We start from the raw sequence: 21,642 nt of genomic DNA, 5'->3' as shown, positions 1-21,642 counted from the left end.
ATGCTAGCCCCTAAAAATGAAAAAGTTCTTAGGCAACAAATATCAAAATAACAACACCTCAAGAAAGATTTATCAAAACACAAAAGGCTGTGTTGTATCCAATAATTAATTAATTATTTAAAGCGAGTTAAACCTCAAAACTCATTTGAACAGTAATGGGGAGTGTCAGGTTTTGATTATTGCTGGTGTGTCTTCATGTGAGCAATACAGTCATGACGCCCACCATGTTTCACAGAGGAGTCTGTCCGGCAGTGTTCACAGTAGATGCGAGATTGATACACTCAGCTTTTTTAATGAATGACCATTCTGTGGCAAATTCCTCTCGATGGAAGAGTGTGACATTTTTTGCTTGATTTGTGATTCCTATTTTAATAACTGATAATTAAGGCTGGTATTTGGTCACGAAAATTTGTACTGAAAATCACTGTGCAGTCACAGTAAATTTTCTTCACAATCACGGAGGAAGGGGGAAATGTGTGAAGTCACAGGGATGAAAAAAAAAGTTGAATTAAGGGCTTTTGTTCAGCAGTATCGCGTTATGCTTTAGTGAGAGAGGTCCCAGATTCGCGCCCGCCCTCTGCCTGTGTGTGGATTGCCTTGCCCTGTGTGATGCGCATGCCTGCGTTAACCAAGACTGGTACAATATGGTACATGGTAAGACTAATGCTTCAAACATATATTAACTAAAAATAAATGGTCTTCATGAATTATGTAACTGCACATACCATACAGCACTAAAGTGTACATACTGTAACAGTTACACCCCTGCTGCTTTTTATGTATTTATTGTTAATAAATACAGTACTGTACACATGTGGAAATATGGAAATTGAACTTACCTGTTAGTTGTTTTTAGGCTTCTTATTAACAACAGAAAAGTAGGACAGTATCCCATTACGCTTTTTACCAGACATTACTATCAGTGGTGTAGTGGTGAATGAAAGTTTGGTGGAGTTGAACAGACAGATTGAACAAATAAACATGAACAGATTGATTGTTATTGCCCACCCACCGTTACTGTCTTTTCCAATTGGCACGCAGAGATATTGGCGCAAGTCTGTGACCACACTCAGACAGCGCAAGTTTGCTGTCTCGACGTCCAGAACGAGGCGATGGCGATATTCTTTGACACATTTTCACATGCATGGTCAAATTCCAACATAGTTTGCTGGAAAATATTTCGATTTATTTTGAAAAAAGGTTCCCCCCAAAAAAAAAAAAAAAAAAACAAAGACGACGTGGCGGAACTCTATTTTCCGGCTACCAAAAAAAAGTGCAGGAACACCATTCCGGTGCGTTCGCCTGGACTCGAGCATGCATACTGATGGCATGCAGTAACTTAGTCCTATTGCTTACCTGTAAGCATTTCCATCTCCCTGTTGTAAGACTTTGATTATCTCTGGTAGGAAATGTGCAGGATCTCTGGGACTCAGTAAATACAGCAGCACCTTCTTCCCGTATTTATTGTTTAGGATAATAGGTAGGGAACTGATGATCTCCTAGAAACATAGAAAATAAGCTATGCATTATTTTCACACTGCCTAGCAGACAAAAGTAGAACTGTGACAGAAACATTCATTCAGAAGTCATTCTATTTCTCTCCAACTTTCTTTAGGAATAACCACAGCTCAGCCACAATACACTAAGCATCTATTACTGTACTGCTGCTACAGCATTTGTAAATTTACAGTATTTAAATGCAATCCAATGGGATACTTACTGAAATGATCAATTGCTTTACAAGCTTTGTATCATCAATGCAATCGAATGCTGCCAGGAGGACCAAGTGAGAAAACTCCCCCTGTAGTGACAATGAAAAAGTCAATAAGGTAATCAACATCCAGGAGATGAAAAAAAAAAAAAAAGAACTTCATCAATTTGTATAAAAAAACTAAATTGACCATTCTATGAAAGTCAAATTTCAGATAACCACAGAGTTTTGGGTCAGTTACTTTTGTATTGGTGTGTATCAATTAAGAGACAATTGATGGACTTCAACAATAAAAACTAGTGTAATTGCTTTACAAACATTTCTACAGCATGTTTTCACACTTTGCATGAAGACAATAACACAGAGATTTCTTTGAAACATTTAGCAAAGATTTAAAACTAGTTTCTAATACTATCTGAAAACAAATAAAATGTAGAAACTATGAATCATATTTATGTAGTTTAAATAACAAATAAACAACTTACAATGGCAATCTTTTCGATGTAGGTCTTCATTGTTTTTACAATAACTTTCCTGTCCTGATGGGTATTAAAATGAAAAAATGTAAAATGTATACTTCACTTAATTGTTAACATGTAAACAGGTTGAATTTAAAATTGCTAGGATTATTTAAATTAGTTATTATTTATGGTGTTTATTTTTATTCAATCACTACTAAGTGACATAATACAGTAAAACCTGTCCAATCTGGCATTGCTTGGGATCAGAAAATTGTGCCGGATTAGACAGTGTGCTGGATTAAGGAGGTACTGTCAAAAATCTAATACTGTACCAAAAAAAAGTAAAATGACAAAAAGTACTGTATTCCTTTAAATTTAAGACACACTTTTTAAACCATTTTTTCTCATAAAAATTGGCCTGCGTCTTAAATTCAAGTATAGTGATGCGTGTTAAAAAATCAGCAACAAAAGAAAAATCAACTCCCCAGTAATGTTGTTGAAGCTGACACCCTGGGATCCTTCAAGAAGCTGCTTGATGAGATTCTGGGATCAATAAGCTACTAACAACCAAACAAGCAAGATGGGCCGAATGGCCTCCTCTCGTTTGTAACCTTTCTTATGTTCTTATGACTATCCGAGTGCACACTGACTCTCCGAGAAAAAACAAAACAAGACGTGACTGCCTGAGTGCACGCTGACTCTGAGAAGTCAAAACAAAAGACATGACTTCCCAAACCCTAATCATCCATGACATACAGATAGCCATTTTCAAACAAGTGGGAGTCATTGTCTGGGAGATGTCAAGTAATAAAAGACTCCTTCAACTCTGAGGATGATGGCTAGGAGAGATTTGTTGTTGTTACAGGCAAATTAATTTAGCAATATACAATATGCTTTACCAATATGGCTAATAGATGAGTTTGTAGCATTTCATTGAGCATTCCTTTTTGTAAATGCATCCCTATTTGATGTTTTATTTTTGCCTCAAATTGAGGGTGAAAATTTGGGCTGTCAAATTTGAGGTTGTCTTAAATGTATGTACTATTACATAAACAGTATAATAAACACAATAATGCTTCAGCAAATTTTAAACCCTCAACAAAATCTTTACCTGCTATTAGCATGCATGTTTAAACTATTCCCATAGAAAGACATTCACTTGTTCACACTACCAGCATGCAGGATCCAAGTCCTTCAGTTTTTCTCTGTGTTCCTTTTAAATATGCTTCTTTTCAGAAAGTCAGAAATGGTTTGCCTTTCGATTTTGAATTTTTCACTTAGCTTGTTTTGTGTTGGTTTTGGTAAACTTTTCTGATAAGCGCAAATTTTGTTTCAAGAGATAGCTTGTTGTGTTGGCATTTAGACATTTATTTGTTGTTGTGCAGTGGGACGTGACTATGTGCAACGTCTTTTTTTCTTTTTTAATACTAGGTTTTAAATTTAGAAAAGAAAAATATCACAAGACGAGGTGCTGGAATACAGTCACATTTACACTGATTTTAGGCAGAAAAGACTTAAAGCATGCCGGATTCCCAAATAGCTAAATTCCAGATGTAGGGGGTATCACACACCATTCATTTTAATAGGGATTTGGTCGGGACCCAAAAATAATTGCAGAATTATACAGAATGCCGGTTAATAGGATGTGCTGGATTAGACAGGTTTTACTGTAATCCATTAGGCAGTTGGCTAGTGGAAGGAAAATGCCCAAGGGACTTTCATGTATACATGTCATTTTTGTGAAATTTTATGTTCACCCTCAACACGCCTCAAAATAATCAAAACAGGTTAAGGTTGACTATATAGACACTATATGATGTGAGTGGCCATAAACCATTAATAACTAATGTTTTTGCATTGTAGCACCAGTAAAAGAATACAGGTTCCTTCTATTAATCTAAAATCTAGAAATAATAAAAATACTGACATATGTCCAGCAATGTCTTGTTTTTTCACAATATTGCTTAGTTTGTATCTCAGTATCAGTGCAACATTGCCATAGAAAATGCGAATTTAGAATTAAGACAATCAACATCTTACTGACGCAGTTGTTAAAACAGTGGATAACACTTAAAATCAGTAGAAAAAAGCAAAACTTACTTTAGGGGTTCCTTGCCAAAGACAGTGCATGGCTACTCTTGCTCCATTGTGTGTGTGCAACATGTATACAACAGCTTCCCTAATGGCTTCAATCATTTCCTACAAAATAAAAATAAGTTTTATTGTTTCATTGTCAGACAAATTAAAAAAATAACATTTCCTACTACTTCTATTATATACTATAGACTAAAAGAAACAAAATGCAGAAAAAATACTTACCGTTTTTAATTTGGCAGGAGCATGAATGAAGAAGTCCAAAAGCACCTTGTGTACCAATGAGTGTTTTACAACGGCCTCCCTGTCAATAAATAAAACACATTTTTTATAAAAGCTGAAAATCATCCAAGACTAGTAATACCAATAAGATTTGTTTGTTTTACCTTTATTAAAAATTCTAATTATTTATTTCAGACCAATGTATCTAATTAGAAACTACAGTGGCTTTAAGTAAAAGGTTTGTGGTAGCTTTTTTAAATGGTATAGAAAATACAATAAGAAAAGGTAGCATGGTTTGTAGTCTACCCATAACACTAAATATTGCATTACTAAAAATAAGAGTAACAGTTTTATCAGTGTCAAATGTCTAAATTGTTAGGAGGTTCAGTTTATGTATCCAAATGTAATAAATAAGCGACAGCGAGTGGAAGCAACATCGTGGGAGAAATACAGGCGTGGAAAAGTGTAGAGCAGTTTAGACGCAGTTTGAAAGCAGGTTGACGGCTGCAGAAAAAAACAAACTTCAAAAAAAAAAAAAAGCCAGCAATCTGTGACACCTGCATGATGTGGGAAATTGAAGAAAACCCAGCAGAGCTAAACCAAGTGTGTGTGAAGTGCCGCGCGATCCAGGACTTGCATAAAGTAGTAAGTATGCTAGAAATGAAGCTGGAAGAAATGAGACAGCAACAGGATCTTGAGGAGCTTGCACACCCACAATTCATGGAAGTCTGCACCACCCCTAACAGACTGAAAGCCACAGGTTTTAAGTGTCTACAGGTGGTTTTACTATTACAGCAACAAGAGTGATTGGGGGGAAAAAAAAATTGTGGTAATATTTATAAAATACTTATTTTAACTACCAACATTATATTTATGTTCAAATGCCATATTTATTAATATGTTGATAAGAAGTGGGAACACATGGAATTGGCCATTTTTGAAAAATGGAATTTGGTATTCCCAAGAATGGAACAATTAGTAGCCCTAAAGATGTTACAATTGAAGGCAGTGCATACGCCAGTGTTTTATGCAGTAATATGAGGCAATGTTATGCAGGCCACCAGTTAAGCATGCAGTCTGTATCTATGATAACTGGCAGTGCTGCATAGGATCAAAAGATTCAAAAAGGTTTCAAAATCAGGCAGAGCCACAATAAATGTATTGTTTAAATTTAGTAAATTGTAAATACTTGTGTTAGAATATTGTTTCAAAATTGTATAATGCAACAAAAATATATTAAAAGGGTTAATGCGTGGCCAAAGGTTTCTCACTGATAATTTACCCTCTCAGTCAAAACGGCAAGTTTCTCAGACATCACTCTACCCCTACAATTGCTGACATATTAAGAGAGTTTAACATAGAAACAAAGTTGAAACCATATGCACTAAACTGGAGAAACAATACAAGCCTCTTGGTGCTTACTTGTGAGACATTGGAGTAAGGATCTGTTTCATTTCTTCCATGATGCTTGCTTGCTTTTCAGGGTTGGCCTCCAGCACCTTGTCAAGTGTTGGGCAAATAGCAGACTAAGAAAAGTTATAAAAAATAAAATGTTATGATGTATTCACACATCCCGAACTATAGTTTGTGTGGTGTGTTCTTTGTTTTAATAAGACCACAAACCTTGCAAAGCTGGAATGTATTTCCATAGAGCTCCTCTGTCAACATCAGTCGCTGTTCCAGAATGGCTTTGTCATTGTACGCATACTCAACTACTGTCGAGGCCTCGGCATGCCGCAGCATTTTTCTCACCTGCCCTTTGAAACTGTTCATAACTTCAGAAACTTGCTGTTTGTTACTAAAACAAAAAGTATTAAAACATGTTTAATCAAGTAAAAAAAAAACAAACACAGTACTGGTCATAAGCCTGTGCCTAGACTGTGAAGAAATCGAAACACCTGCCAATACCTTAGTCGAATGATACAAATTCCAAAATCAAGATTACTACTTTTTTTGTAATGTTTTGGTGCTAGTCAGAAACGTTTGCGTTTAGGGGCCAGTTAAAATGAATTACATGCAGAACAGAACTCTAATCCACGTAGAACATCACCACCAAGTCAATATTCAATACTTAGCACAGTACACTGTCAAAGTCTTGAGCTCTGCATAATTTCTATTAGGCTATTCCATAAAAATGTATCTTTTGTAAAACCGTTTTCTGTAACTTCCACTAGTCTTATATCAATCATTTTTCAGTGCAACAAATGTACCATTTTCATGGTACATTTAATAAAATAAAAGATTCAAGTTGAGAGTTAGCACAGTAAACGCTGAGCCCATCAAATTTACAGATTTAATGCAAAACTCCCACCCCTACAAACATAATAAATGTGTATTTGTTTTAAGTATTTATATATAGCAATCAAGTATTACTATGTTTTACTTACCCATACATTAAGAATTTCTTAACAATATTTCTTGCATATTTTGATTTGCTTAGTTCAACCAGATGCTCTGTGCAAAAACAAATTTTGGAGAATGTTTATTATACGTTAACCATTTGAAATCAAGTTTAACAGGCATTTCACCAATCCAACACAGCCAAGGTGTAATATATAACCCAACATTTAAAGTAATTTACTGTTTTGCACACTTTCACTTGGCTTACAAGGAAAAGAAAAAAAACACACCACAAAAATTTACAAAATATAGAAAATAGAGAAGAAATTTGTCTTTCAAATACCTTTTAACTCCTCAAAAACCTCCTGTCTTTGCTTGTCATTTCCAAACTGGATGTAACACTGGAGCACTCTGGTTGAATCATGTGCAAAGGCAATCTGTGGGTTAAAATAAAAAATTTAAGCATCTACAGTTTCCCAGTTTCATTATCAAGCTCTTTTTCACTAGCCTCCTGTCAAGCCAAATATTACATAAAGAAACAAAAAAAAGGCAGCAGAAATTTTAAACATTTAGTACTATTAAAATATATTAAATGTTGCACTTAAAAGAAAAAATGCAACATTAATTAATAATTTGCTTCTTAAATATTTCCTGAAACATGAGACAGAACACCTTCCCACTGCTGTATGTCACTTACACTTTTAATCTTGCCTCGAATAAGCTCCTGTAGTTCACTCATCAGCTTCAACCTCTTCTCCTTGTCGCAGTCTTTTCTGCACTCAAATATTGAAGGGTAAAAAGCTGTCACTGTGCACAAATCGTTTAATCACTGAATACAGTCAGAGGAAGATTCACCCGAAATTATACTGTAGCCAATAGTCTTTAATGCTACAAAATGGACATTTCAGGTGTCTAAGAAAATTCAACTATTTTTTTTTATACTCTGGTTATACTTGTGCTTGATGAAAATAATCTTTCAGTCTTACATTTATTCAGTTGCTTGTAAAAAAAAAAAAAAAAAAATTATATATGTATATATACAGCTCTGGAAAAAATTAAAGAGACCACTGCAAAATTATCAGTTTCTCTGGTTTTACTACATATAGGTATGTGTTTGGGTAAAATGAACATTTTTGTTTTATTCTATAAACTACTGACAACATTTCTCCCAAATTCCAAATAAAAATATTGTCATTTAGAGCATTTATTTGCAGAAAATGACAACTGGTCAAAATAACAAAAAAGATGCAGTGTTGTCAGACCTCAAATAATGCAAAGAAAATAAGTTCATATTTATTTTTATATACTAATGTTTTAACTTAAGAAGAGTTCAGAAATCAATATTTGGTGGAATAACCCTGATTTTCAAGCACAGCTTTCATGTGTCTTGGCATGCTCACATAATGAGAGTGCTTGAAAGTGATAACAGCTACATTTTCTAATATATTATTTATTACAAGTTGAATACTGTTTAGGTAGAGACAGGCATATATCCTCCAGGTGAAATGACACAGGAAGGCAGTCAATGTATGGTGTTGTAGTGTAGTACCAGAAATTTAAATGAAAATACACGTTGAAAATGTATTTAACTATTTTGCAGCACTCAGAATTCCCATAATTCCTCCCCAAGTAAAATGTACTTTACCTCCTGACAGCTTCCCAGACCTGCTTAGATCTGTTTATGATATAATAATTGTTCTTCTTTTCATTCTGTTGCCTGTTTTGCTTCAGTTCCTTCTTGTTTTTTTTAAATTCATCCCACTTTGGCTTCTTTGCTTCTGAACCTTCTGCAGAAAGAAAAAAAATCAATTTAAAACATATAGCCTTACAAAACAGACCTCAGCTTTCATTTTTGCAGCACCTGTAGCCACCGATTCATATCATTCATATTCATCAGCCCCTCACAGAGATACTGGTAAAAAAATAAATAAACCTACCTTCCTCATCCTGTTCCTGTTTTCTCTTTTTTGTAAATTGGTCAGACTTTTTTTTTCCAGTAAACTTCTTCATGCCCCTCTTTTCTCCCATCTTCTCAGACTTCTTGTTCCCTTTCTCAAATGTATTGGATCTGTTCCATTTTCCTTCTCCTGCTTCTTTGCTTTTGAACTTCCCTGGAGGTTTAGAATCTGTGTAAATCAGGTACAAAATTAGTAACACTTCAGGCAACTACATTTTTGTTTTTTTTTGACAAAGTAAATTTGGTGCTAATAAATAGTTTACAATGAATTATTGTAATTTGTAAAGCAATTGGCAGAACTCTCCAGAAACGGCAATGTGGTGTCATGAGCAGACATTCTGACAGCTCTCAATCACTACCCACTGGCTTTGTTTATTGCTTGTTCTTCAAATTTTCAAATGTATTTATTTACCCAAGATAGAACCTTTGAGATTATAATAATCTTTATTTTTAGCACCTTTCACAATAAGAATTGCCTCAAAGCGTTTTACATGAATAGACAAATATGCATTAAAAAAATGCAAGAAAAGCAACAAAAACAAAAGGAAACACATACAGTAAGACAAGGCAGAGAATAAAAGGCTCATTTTAGCATAAAAAACTACATTATAAAAGTGTGCTTTTAATCATTTTAATAATAATATATATATTTTTATATCGCGCCTTTCATAGTGGACCATCACAAAGCACTTTACAGAGGTAGGCTGTGAACTGTGCATTATCACTTACAATAGGACACTGAATTAACATCTCACCCACAGGATGAAGCACAAGGAGGTTAAGTGACTTGCTCAGAGTTACACAGTGAGCCAGTCAGTGGCAGTGGTGGGATTTGAACCAGTGACCTTCTGGTTAGAAGTGCTGTACTTAAACCACTGGACCACGATGGTGCTTGGCCATTTATGCATTATAACGTTAGGCTATTATCATAAGCCTGGTTCCCTGAAATAGGAATATTAACCATTACAAATGGGTGTTTCCCCTTTAAGACACCCGAACCTGAAACTTTATACCAACGACTCTGGTCAGAGCACTGTGACGTGGCTGCTGCTCTGCCCCTGAGCATAAAGAAGCCGCGCTCACTGACAACGATGTTATTTTCCTTAGAGGACTGCGACCATGAATGTCGTGACCCTGAAGTTAATGGTTAATATTCCTATTTCAGGGAACCAGGGTTATGATAATAACCAAACATTCCCTTTCAAGTGGGAATATTAAACCTTTGCAGCCCTATGTTGAACCAGGTCCAACATTACAATTTTCCCTTTCCAGTCCAATGTTGGACCCTGTCTGACATCATCAAAAAGATGTAAAGCACAGGTCTAGTAGTTTTTTCACCAGAAAAAAGCAAAGAAAACCTTTCAATGGCCTAGTGAGACCGATAGGAGCTGAATGAAGCCAAAGAAGAGGGGGGGGGGGGGGGGGGAGCGTAGCGTGACCCATGCACTACAGAGATAACACGGACATAAAACTAAGGAGATAGCTGCTTCTGCATCCAGCGCTCAAAGAATATCAGACATTTGCAGACCTTTTTGATATGTTATAGTAATAAAATAATGACTTTGATCGCGTTCTTGAGGTTTGGTGATAAAACAAGTACGGATTATAACAAGTAAAAGATTTATCAGTATTCATGTCTATAAAGAGGTATGTGAAAAATACAGCGAACAAGGGGTGGGGCTTGGCTGGAGATGCAGTATTGAGTGTACTTTTGCGATTCAGTGTCTTTTAAACCTGTTGTACTCTGATATAAAATTAATTATAAATTAAACAGCGCGTGTGAAAATAAATTGGACCCGACGCACCTGACAAACACTGAATAAATGGACCGCATAGGGTTAACCATTACAAATGGGTGAGGTATACCCAAGCTGTCGCAAGGACACGGCAGTATATCACTGAGCTACAAAGCTAAGCCGAAACCACTTTGTGCTTGTTAATCAGTATCCAGCAATAGCTGGGGGGGGGGCACACTACTGCATTGCATATGTCCTGGACAGATGCACCTTGGAATAAAGCCTATGAAGTTACCTGACCCCTGGAGGAATGGCCACTGAGCTTCTTTGGGGAGGCATACTGGCCAGTTCATAAGCAGTTTTAACTGTGCTTGTCAACCATTTAGACAGATGCTGTTTGGAAAGAGCCTGTCCCCGGAACTTAGCTCCGTAACAGAAAGAATTGTTCTGACTGCCTCCAGCTTTTAGTCCTGTCAACATAATACGCTAATGCCTGCACTGGGCAAAGCGTATGGAGCTGGTGCTCCCGGTCAGATTGTAAGGATGTCTCTAATTGAAAACCTCCAATTTACGATGTTGTTAAATGAAAAGCCGAGATGGTTTTCGACAAAAAAGACGGGTTAGTACAAAGGATAACCTTCGTTCTAGAAAGGAAGGGGGGAGAAATGAACAAAAAAACAGAAGGGAGACCGCATCAAAACAAGAACAACAACTCAGGTAAGACAACCATTAAATGTATTTATCTAAATGCTAGAAGTATCAGAAACAAAATTCTAGAACTTGAAGCTACTGCACTAACAAGTAACTATGATGTGATAGGTGTTACAGAAACTTGGTTGTCTGAGAGCGATGGGGACGAATATAATATTTGTGGGTATACACTGTATAGGAAAGACAGGCAGGACAGAAGAGGAGGAGGGGTAGCGCTATACATAAGAAACAGTCTTGAAGCCCAGGTGTTAAACCTGGACAAAGAAAATAAAACCGAATCAATATGGGTCAGAATAACAGACAAAAATTCAAAAGGCATAATAATAGGAGCATGCTATAGACCGCCAGATTCAGACGGTGAGCACAATAATCTGTTATACAATGACATTAGAAATGTGTGTAGCAAAGGAGAAGCCATACTAATGGGGATTTCAACTTCCCCCAAATAAAATGGGAAAACCCGGTGGGTAGCACGAAGGATGAAATTGAAATGGTGGAAATGACAAATGACTGCTTCCTAACACAATTTGTCAAGGCACCGACTAGAGGGGAGGCATGCCTTGATTTAGTCTTTTCAAATAACGAAGATAGAATAACTAAAACAGAGGTCAGAGAACCACTGGCAAACTCAGACCACAACATGGTCTCATTTGAAGTGTTTTTTAAATCCTCAAAAGTAAAGACTAAAGCTAAGGTTTACAATTTTAGAAAAGCAAACTATGAAGGTATGAAACAGAGACTAACAGAAGTAGATTGGAGTAAAATAGAGAAAACACCCACAGAAGAAGGATGGTTGTTCTTCAAAAATGTAGTACTAGAGGCGCAAAACAATTACATCCCTAAAGTAGACAAATCTAAATGTAAAACTAAATTGCCAAAATGGTTTAATAGATCAATTAAAAAAAATATTCAGCAAAAAAAGACACTTTAGGGAGCATTAAAAAAGGACCAAAAAGAAAGTACACAGAAAGAGTACACAGAACTGCAAATGCAAGTCAAAAAGGAAGTTAGAAAGGCCAAGAGAGAAATAGAAATGAACATTGCTAAAGGAGCTAAAACCAATTCCAAAATGTTTTTCCAATATTACAACAGCAAGCGAACATTCAAAGAGGAGATTAAATGTTTAAGAGATACAAATGGCAAAATCGTAGAAGAAGAAAAAAAAATAGCAAATATATTAAATGATTACTTTTCACAAGTTTTTACAAAGGAAGATACTGACAACATGCCCCACATGTCATCCAGTTCCTATCCAGTGTTAAATAACTTTAGCATAACTGAGGCAGAAGTGTTAAAGGGACTAGGAGCTCTTAAAATAAACAAATCCCCTGGGCCGGATGAGATCCTCCCAGTAGTACTCAAAGAAATGAAAGAAGTAATTTACAAACCGCTAACCAAGATCATGCAGCAGTCTCTTGACACAGGGGTGGTACCGACAGACTGGAAAATTGCAAACGTAATACTGATCCACAAAAAGGGAAATGAAACTGAACCAGGTAACTACAGACCAGTAAGCCTGACTTCTATTATATGCAAACTTATGGAAACTATAATAATAAGATCCAAAATGGCAAATTACCCATATGGTAACAGGGTCCTGGGAGACAGTCAACATGGTTTTAGGAAAGGGAGATCGTGTCTAACTAACTTGCTTGATTTTCTTGAGGATGCAACATCGATAATGGATAATTGCAAAGCATATGACATGGTTTATTTAGATTTCCAGAAAGCTTTTGACAAAGTCCCGCACAAAAGATTAATTCTCAAACTGAACGCAGTTGGGATTCAAGGAAACACATGTACATGGATTAGGGAGTGGTTAACATGTAGAAAACAGAAAGTACTGATTAGAGGAAAAACCTCAGAATGGAGTGTGGTAACCAGCGGTGTACCACAGGGATCAGTATTAGGTCCTCTGCTATTCCTAATCTACATTAATGATTTAGATTCTGGTATAGTAAGCAAACTTGTTAAATTTGCAGACGACACAAAAGTAGGAGGAGTGGCAAACACTGTTGCAGCAGCAAAGGTCATTCAAAATGATCTAGACAAGATTCAGAACTGGGCAGACACATGGCAAATGACATTTAATAGAGAAAAGTGTAAGGTACTGCACGCAGGAAATAAAAATGTACATTATAAATATCATATGGGAGATATTGAAATTGGAGAAGGAATCTATGAAAAAGACCTAGGAGTTTTTGTTGACTCAGAAATGTCTTCATCTAGACAATGTGGGGAAGCTATAAAAAAGGCTAACAAGATGCTCGGATACATTGTGAAAAGTGTTGAATTTAAATCAAGGGAAGTAATGTTAAAACTGTACAATGCACTTGTAAGACCTCATCTTGAATATTGTGTGCAGTTCTGGTCACCTCGCTATAAAAAAGATATTGCTGCTCTAGAAAGAGTGCAAAGAAGAGCGACCAGAATTATTCCGGGCTTAAAAGGCATGTCATATGCAGACAGGCTAAAAGAATTGAATCTGTTCAGTCTTGAACAAAGAAGACTACGTGGCGACCTAATTCAAGCATTCAAAATTCTAAAAGGTATTGACAGTGTCGACCCAAGGGACTTTTTCAGCCTGAAAAAAGAAACAAGGACCAGGGGTCACAAATGGAGTTTAGAAAAAGGGGCATTCAGAACAGAAAATAGGAGACACTTTTTTACACAGAGAATTGTGAGGGTCTGGAATCAACTCCCCAGTAATGTTGTTGAAGCTGACACCCTGGGATCCTTCAAGAAGCTGCTTGATGAGATTTTGGGATCAATAAGCTACTAACAACCAAACGAGCAAGATGGGCCGAATGGCCTCCTCTCGTTTGTAAACTTTCTTATGTTCTTATGTTCTTATGTTCTGGCCTCTGAAAAAATTAAACAGGCTTTCGATACTGAAAATGTTTGCATTTTACTCACCTGCTTAGCGGAAATGATTGCAAGCAAGAAAGCTTCCTGAAACACAAAAATTTGAGCTCAGCTTGTTTGAAAGGCACTGAATCGCAAAAGTACACTCAGTATTGCATCTCCAGCCAAGCCCCACCCCTTGTTCGCTGTATTTTTCACATATCTCTTTATAGACGTGTATACTGATAAATCCTCTCCTGATCACTCGTTTTATCACCAAACTCCTCAATAACATGATCCAAGTCATTATTTTATTACTATAACATCTCAAAAAGCTCTGCAAATGTCCATGATATTCTTTGAACGCTGGATGTAGAAGCAGCTACCTCCTTTGTTTATGTCCGTGTTATCTCTGTGGTGCATGCATCAGATACGCCCCTTTTTTTCAGCTTCATTCGGCTCCTATCGGTCTCACTAGGCCATTGAACCATACATGGCTAATATACTAATATTAATTATGGCTAATCACACAAAGTGTCTACTTTGCATTAGTATCTTCAATACTAGTTTCTCATTGTAAGCAATCACATTTCAGATCAAAATGCACAACAATTAATTCAATTCCTATTCAGAATGGAATTCAACAGTCCAATAACTAATTTATCAAATTAGTTTTACCATGTTAATTTGGTTTAGACGTAATCTAATCTAATCTACCAAACTGACAATATTAATCAACCTCAATTGATTCTATATTCAAATTAACTCAAAAATGGGGCAATGATCAAATTCTCTGCATTAATTAGCCCTTTGCGGTCCATTTATTCAGCGCCTGTCATGCACGTCAGGTCCAGTTTATTTTCACACAAGCTGTTTATTTTAAATGCGCTGTTGAAAAGTAATTTTATTCACAATAAAACAGGTTTAAAGCCACTGCATATCAAAAGGACACTCAGTACTGCATCTCCAGCCCTGCCCCACCCCTTGTTTGCAGCATTTATCACTTATCTCTTCATAGTAGTGCAAACTGATAAATCATCTCCTGATCACCTGTTTTATTACCAAACTCTTCAATAATGCAATCCAAGTCATTATTTTATTGCTATAACATCTCAAGAAGCTTGGAAAATGTCCACGATATTGTTTGAGCGCCGGATGTGGAAGCAGCTCTCGTTTGTTTGTGTCTGTGTTATGTCTGTGGTGAAGGGACTGTGCGTATTGCTCAGATCCGCCTCTTTTTTTTTGGCTTCTCTCGGCCATTGAAAGGTTTTCTCGGCTTTCTCTGGAGAAAAAACGACTAGGTACCTGTGCTTGAAGTCTTTTTGATGATGTCAGACCTAGTCCGACAAAGGACAGCAATAGGTTAAGCAACTCCTTTGAATTACACATTTCAACAAACAAAATAGTGCTTGGTACCGACGAACCAGACACAAATATCAGGGATCCGGTTCCAGTGAGTACTATTATGTTTTTAGTAAAACTGGTTACTAAAACATACATTTTTGTCAAAAATACATTTGATAACCATAACTGACACTTTCACACTTAGAAAAATGTATTACACATTTAATGCAGCAATAACAGGGTTTTAACACTAGAACCAAGATTTCAGACTGCATATAACCGCCGCACCTGCAAAATGTGAGGCTCCATTTTAAAATGGCATCGATATGAAAATGAAAAACAAACATTAACATTCAGAGCAGAAATGCTATTTACATTGAAAATTAAACTTTTTTCTTATTTTGACAAAAAGAGCACATATCCATAAACATGAAAAACTAATAAACTTTACGCAAAAAACTTGTGTAAACTGGTGTAGAAAGCTGTATGCACATATAAAACTAGAAAACATAAATAATAGCTTTAAAAATAGCATAAAACAATAATATAACAATCATGTATGTAACATGAAAGCACTTTGAGTGAAACAGAGTTCAGAGGCTCTGTCTGTCTGTTCAGAGTTCTATTACAGCTTTCTAAGTACAATCTACGCAGAAAACACACTTTTCAACTGTACCAGTGCATTTGCCACAGACTGCTTTTTCACAATGGGCGCAGAAATCAAAAGTTCTCTTTGTACTGCATTTAGCCACCTGACATTGTCTTATTCCGTATGCCAGTGGGTGCAGCGCTGGCTGAAGGTTGAGGGGCATTTGCCAGCCGGCTTTCGTGTCTCTTATCAAAAGTTTCTGCTGTAGCTCCAGGGCTAGCTGCAAAATGAAACCCCTCAGAGTGATTGTGTTGCTAGCTGCACAGCTGGGGACCCCTCTAGAGGGGAGGCCCGCAGCCCAATAGATCACCCCAGGCAGGTGAGCTGCCCGGACTGAGAGGTTATGTTGTGCCCATACCAGAGTGGTCTACACGGTGGAGACTGGGTGATCGCAAACCACACTGGTGGTTGATGGAGGACACCACAGATGTGTTGTCCGTACGAACAAGCAAGTGACTCCCCCAAACGTGCTCCAAAAACTTCTGCAAGGACAGGTATTGTGCAGCTCTAATATATTTACGTGGCGACCCTTCCATGGTCACCCCTTTTGCACTGCTCGTCCATTCCAAACGACGCTCCAACTCGAGTTGGTCACGTCTGTGGTGATGGTGACGACCTTCCTCTTGGTGACACTGCCCAGTGCCATGCCTAGGTGTAGATAGGGTGGCTGTTTCCACTAAGAGAGTGCCTGTAGAGAGTGTGCAAACACTGTCAACAGTAGGTTGTGACTCAACACCGGCTGACAAGTTTGTGGTTGAACCAAGCCTACTGGGGGAGCATATGCAGGAGACCCAGTGGAAGGGTGTTGGATGCTGCTGCCATCAGGCCCATAAACCTGTGGAAAGCCGCTCCACTCTGTCATCTGACAGGATGGCCAACATCAGCCCCGAGTCCAGGTGCACCCCTAGATAGGTAACTATCTGGGTAGACATTAACTGGCTCTTTGCATAATTTACCTTCAGGCCCAACCAATGTACGTGGCTGGTAATGAGCTCTGTGTGTTCGTGTGCCTGTGCTGGAGACTCTGTGCAAATGAGCCATCCACGTAGTTGAGGACCCTAATGACTGAGTCTCAACGGGGCCAGTATAGCCTCCATGCACTTTGCAAGTACGCGTGGAGCTGTTCAATAAGAATAACCTGCTGGTGTGACAGCACCTCCCAGATCTTATATGCTCCCTATCTGCCGAACTTAAAAGGCGAGCTTTCTTCTTCCTCCATTTTGGAGGGGAAGAAGATGAGGAAGGCGGCGAGGATTATAGCTTCTCGACTGGATTCCTTCGACTGTGACGCTCCCCCCTCCCTTGACACAGAGCCAAGGGATGAGGGTCCAGTCTCACTGACCGATCACAGCAATGCCAAGCGCTGAGCGGACGTGAGGGAGTGAGTCCTGGAACGATGGGCCAGCAGACAGTCCAGCGTATGCTTGGGAAGGGGGCACAGAAATCACACGAAGACTCTGTACTATGTAGTAGTGCACACAGTAGTAACAGTAAGCAGTGTCAGTACAAATGTAGTGCACACAGTTGATAATGCCAGTACACACAGTAGGTAGTATCAGTGCACACACTATTGTTGAAACTGACACCCTGGGATCCTTCAAGAAGCTGCCTGATGAGATTCTGGGATCAATAAGCTACTAACAACCAAAAACGAGCAAGATAGGCCAAATGACCTCTCGTTTGTAAACTTTCGTATGTTCTTAACAGACAGTGTCAGTGTAGATAAAATGGACAGTGTCAGAACACACAGTATACAGTGTCAGTGCACTCAGTACAGTGTTATTGTACACAACAGACAGAGTATCAGCACACACAAATTAGTGTGTGTGCACAATAAGTACAGTGACCGTACACAGAGCAGACAGTGTCAATGCATTTAGAACATAGTGACAGTCCTCAATAGACAGCAGTGTACAATATACAGTGTTAGTGCATACAGCAGACAGTGTCGGCACATAAGAGACAGTGTCAATTAAACAACAGACAAACTGTATACAGATAGTGTACACAGTAGTCAGAGTCACTCGGTACCAGTACTACGGGTACTGTGTACCGGCTACTGACACAGTGCACTCGGTACCGACGCTCGGCACCGAACGGTAACCTCAGTTCAGGTATTGGTACCAGGAGCGGGGAAGACAGTGTCGCAGTTACCATTAGTGGTGTATTAACAAGCGAGTCCCCTTTGTAAGACAACCATGGCTAACTGTTCAGTCAGTACGTATACGAGACCGGAAGCAGCCGGATTGTAAAACAAGCCAAAAGTGTGCTCATAGCAGCACTAATACAGCATCAAGCTGCTAAAGTAGGCACGCCAACATTAGCTGTTTGGTTTCTTTTCAATCCTTACTCTAAGAAAAAGAGCAAGAAAGAAGCACACAGCTAACATGTTATAACATAGAATATTGCACAGCTGAAAGAGTGCTAAGGATCTCACGATGGACAACACTTGAGCCTCAGAGTTTACCAGCACTCTAACACACAAGAAAGGCTAGAAATAAACCATTTAAATTCAACATTTAAAAGGCAAAGTTGAAAATGTGAAAAAGGTAATTGGAAAAGCAAAATTTAATATCAGCGCTCTTTCAAGTATTCAGGAACAGCTGAAAAGAAAAATGGCATCATGGTCAGCATGCTCTTGGAGGCGGAGCAGCATCCATGTCACACTGCTCTGTAATGGTTAATATTCCCTACTTCAAAGGAAACCAGTGTTCCGCATTTCTGGTTTGCAGGGTTTTTTTTTTTTTTTTTTGCTTTTTAAGCGATGTCGGTTTTTACGGATTCATACCGGATTTTTGTCTATTCAATATTTTGCAGGTACTATTTTCTAGGAAATACACAATATTTTGATTAAAATGTTTTATTTTGACTCCAATGGCAGTTTAGTGGATGAGGCATAGAGAGAAAACTTTAAATCAGTTTATAAATATTAAAAAGAAAGTGTTTTTAGCAAAAGTGGGTCAGATGAGGCACAGGATGCATATCGCTGCTGCACGGTACATGTTCGCACTGACAATAAAACATACTGAAAAACAAGCCTTTAATAAAAAGACAACGCAGAATGGCTGTTATGAGTTTCTCAAAGCGCTGTGCTTTCCCACGCAGCCACTGTTTATTGCAGAGAGGCATGTATTGGTGACTTTGTGCAACAGTGCTGTCTGTCCATCAGCTAAAACACTGCCTAACGGCGACAATCTTAAAATGCCCAGTGTGATTTTTGACATATCTCCCAATGGCTTGCTCTGCTTAGTTCCGTCAATTCTCTTATCTTGTTATGCTTTAAATGCAAATAAACCTGGCTTGATTTGTGCTGACGTCATGTTCGTACCATCTGTAGATACTATTTCCATCAACTAGGGATGAAACCATTTTTCGATAGTACGATATAATCGCAATTACGAATATTCGTGATAATCGTATCATTAACGTTATTTTAATTATTCAATAATTGTAGAAAAAGATAGTCACATACTCACTAAATGTTAACTAGCATCTGATTTGCTTGTCTCATCCTAGAAGCAAATCAGTTTTGAAAATTCTTTGTAAGTACGCCCTTGTGTATTCAATGTGCAAAATGAATTGTGCCCATTGAAAAAAAACTTACTGTATACAGCTTGCGTTGCTTTGGAGTTTGAAAATGAACTGTTATATAATGAATGTTTAACAATATTCAATAACGTTAAAAATAAATAAATAAATGGTCAGTGGTGTTAAACGCAATTTTGAAGTAAGGATCAGCTAGCGGGTATGCAATTTGTGCTAAGTAAATCAATTATTATTATTATTATTATTATTATTATTATTATTATTATTATTATTATTATTATTATTATTATTATTATTATTATTGTTTTAGGCTGGGATTTTAGGCTGGGATTTCCGCATTGTGTTTCACAGATAGTGAAGGTTAGGTGGTACAGTATTAACAAAATGCAATGTGTGATGCTGCAGCTGTCACTTATTAAAAAAACAGAAGAAAACGTTTTTCGTAAACTCATGTCTAGTTTATATAGCTTACATTTCCAAGTACTATAATCTGTTTGGAATACATATTTTAGTAACACTTGTGTAGTTGTTAAACTTGCTAGGCTTGTTGCAAATGTTTGTTTTTCTTTTTCTCGACGCTACCCAGGTGTAATTACCCCTCGCATTCAATTGCTATGCACAAACTTTTACTGAACTGCAATGATATTAAAATGAGAACGTACAATGTATGGTACCATCATCGGTATTTACTAGAGCAATTATATTCTGTGTGCCCAATTAAATCAATTGCTATTTTGCAGCTTAACTGACAGCCCTAGTGTGTACTTTCACTACAAAAAATATACATAGCAGGGAAATACAGTACCATCGGACGTACAAATGTGGCAAAAGCACAACAACTTTAAACATGTCCTTCCAACACCATCAGCAGAACAAGCAAAGTCACTTTTATAACATACTTTTTTTTTCCAGTGCGGCGCCCTCCCTATATTGTCCTCCGTTCCACCCTCCATTATCAGTATATAAAATTTAAATCATTTAAAAATTTATTTATTTTGCAGACTATTTGAAAAAGAATTGAGAATAGTTAGCAGTATGTGTGTAAAGCAAGTACTTTAAATGTGTTGAAAGAAATACAGGTGCTTCATATTTTGTAACTATGTATTGTTTCTAAGTACATTTAAATTTTTACATAAATGTGTAAATCAAGCAGGAGGAAAAAGCTTGCAGTCCCATTTTGACAGACAAAGTTATCATGTTTTGCAACTATTAGATGGTAATAGAAGGACCATTTCATTAAGATTATTTTTCTTCCACCTGTGTGCTAGTAATTTTTTTAATTCGTGCTAGAATCCTGCTCTTTTTTAAAGTCTGTAGCGTCTGTTTCAGACTACATTCCACAGTGAAAAAAAGACATAACTTGTTATTTTTTCTTTTTATTCAGTTAAAGTAATTGAAAATTAACAGCTATTATCGTGATAATCAGTGTATCGTGAAAGAGTGGACTCTCAACTATTCGTATCGTCGAAATTTACTATCGTTTCATCCTGACCATCAACACAGCGATTGCCCAAACTTTCGTAAAGTAACATATAACTTGGGAAAATGTGGCTTCGACTAGCACAGATTCTGCTTCATCACACATGCCAGGGACATTAAACTAAATCAGAAACCAGAACTGCTATTCCACATGTAAAGTGTGTATACTGAGACAGTTTTCCCCCCGGATTTCTACTGATGCTTCAAATAAAAAATTGTTTTACTGATTTTATCCCTTTAATACAGTGCACTCCGTTTATAAAAGTCACCTATATAAGAATCAACCACAATGCATGACTTTTATTGAGAATTGCTTGAGACTCGTTTTGCCACTTACTGGTCTGGATATTGAAATTATTTTAAATATGCATTTTTAGTTTTAATTTTATTTTAATTAGTTCAACAGCAGTTTTCCATTAACAGTAATTGGCTGAACTGTAGCCCCTCCTCCTTCCCTGTGCCTTCTTAGCCAGCACAGACTCTGGTTTATCTATTTATTTATTTTTTTAATGACTTAATTTTTTTTTGTAACTTGATGTCATATTTGT

At 37.2% G+C, this 21,642-nt stretch overlaps 1 protein-coding gene across 1 annotated transcript in view; it reads right to left on the bottom strand.

The window, feature by feature from the left end:
• Positions 1 to 21,642, bottom strand: part of LOC121319538 (pumilio homolog 3-like) — a 97,734-nt gene that overhangs the window by 36,251 nt on the left and 39,841 nt on the right. Inside the window, exons 3-14 of the mRNA XM_041257066.1 lie at positions 8,766 to 8,954; positions 8,474 to 8,615; positions 7,526 to 7,601; positions 7,172 to 7,265; positions 6,876 to 6,942; positions 6,112 to 6,286; positions 5,911 to 6,014; positions 4,492 to 4,570; positions 4,273 to 4,371; positions 2,197 to 2,250; positions 1,721 to 1,801; positions 1,357 to 1,499 (exon numbers count right to left, since the gene is read on the bottom strand). Coding sequence (XP_041113000.1) covers positions 1,357 to 1,499; positions 1,721 to 1,801; positions 2,197 to 2,250; positions 4,273 to 4,371; positions 4,492 to 4,570; positions 5,911 to 6,014; positions 6,112 to 6,286; positions 6,876 to 6,942; positions 7,172 to 7,265; positions 7,526 to 7,601; positions 8,474 to 8,615; positions 8,766 to 8,954 — 1,303 coding nt within the window. The remainder of the gene's footprint in view (positions 1 to 1,356; positions 1,500 to 1,720; positions 1,802 to 2,196; positions 2,251 to 4,272; positions 4,372 to 4,491; positions 4,571 to 5,910; positions 6,015 to 6,111; positions 6,287 to 6,875; positions 6,943 to 7,171; positions 7,266 to 7,525; positions 7,602 to 8,473; positions 8,616 to 8,765; positions 8,955 to 21,642) is intronic.

The sequence above is a fragment of the Polyodon spathula genome, chromosome 1, assembly GCF_017654505.1.
Source record: "Polyodon spathula isolate WHYD16114869_AA chromosome 1, ASM1765450v1, whole genome shotgun sequence".
In the NCBI taxonomy this organism is placed as follows: domain Eukaryota; kingdom Metazoa; phylum Chordata; class Actinopteri; order Acipenseriformes; family Polyodontidae; genus Polyodon; species Polyodon spathula.
This window is presented reverse-complemented; position numbering and strand designations above follow the sequence as displayed.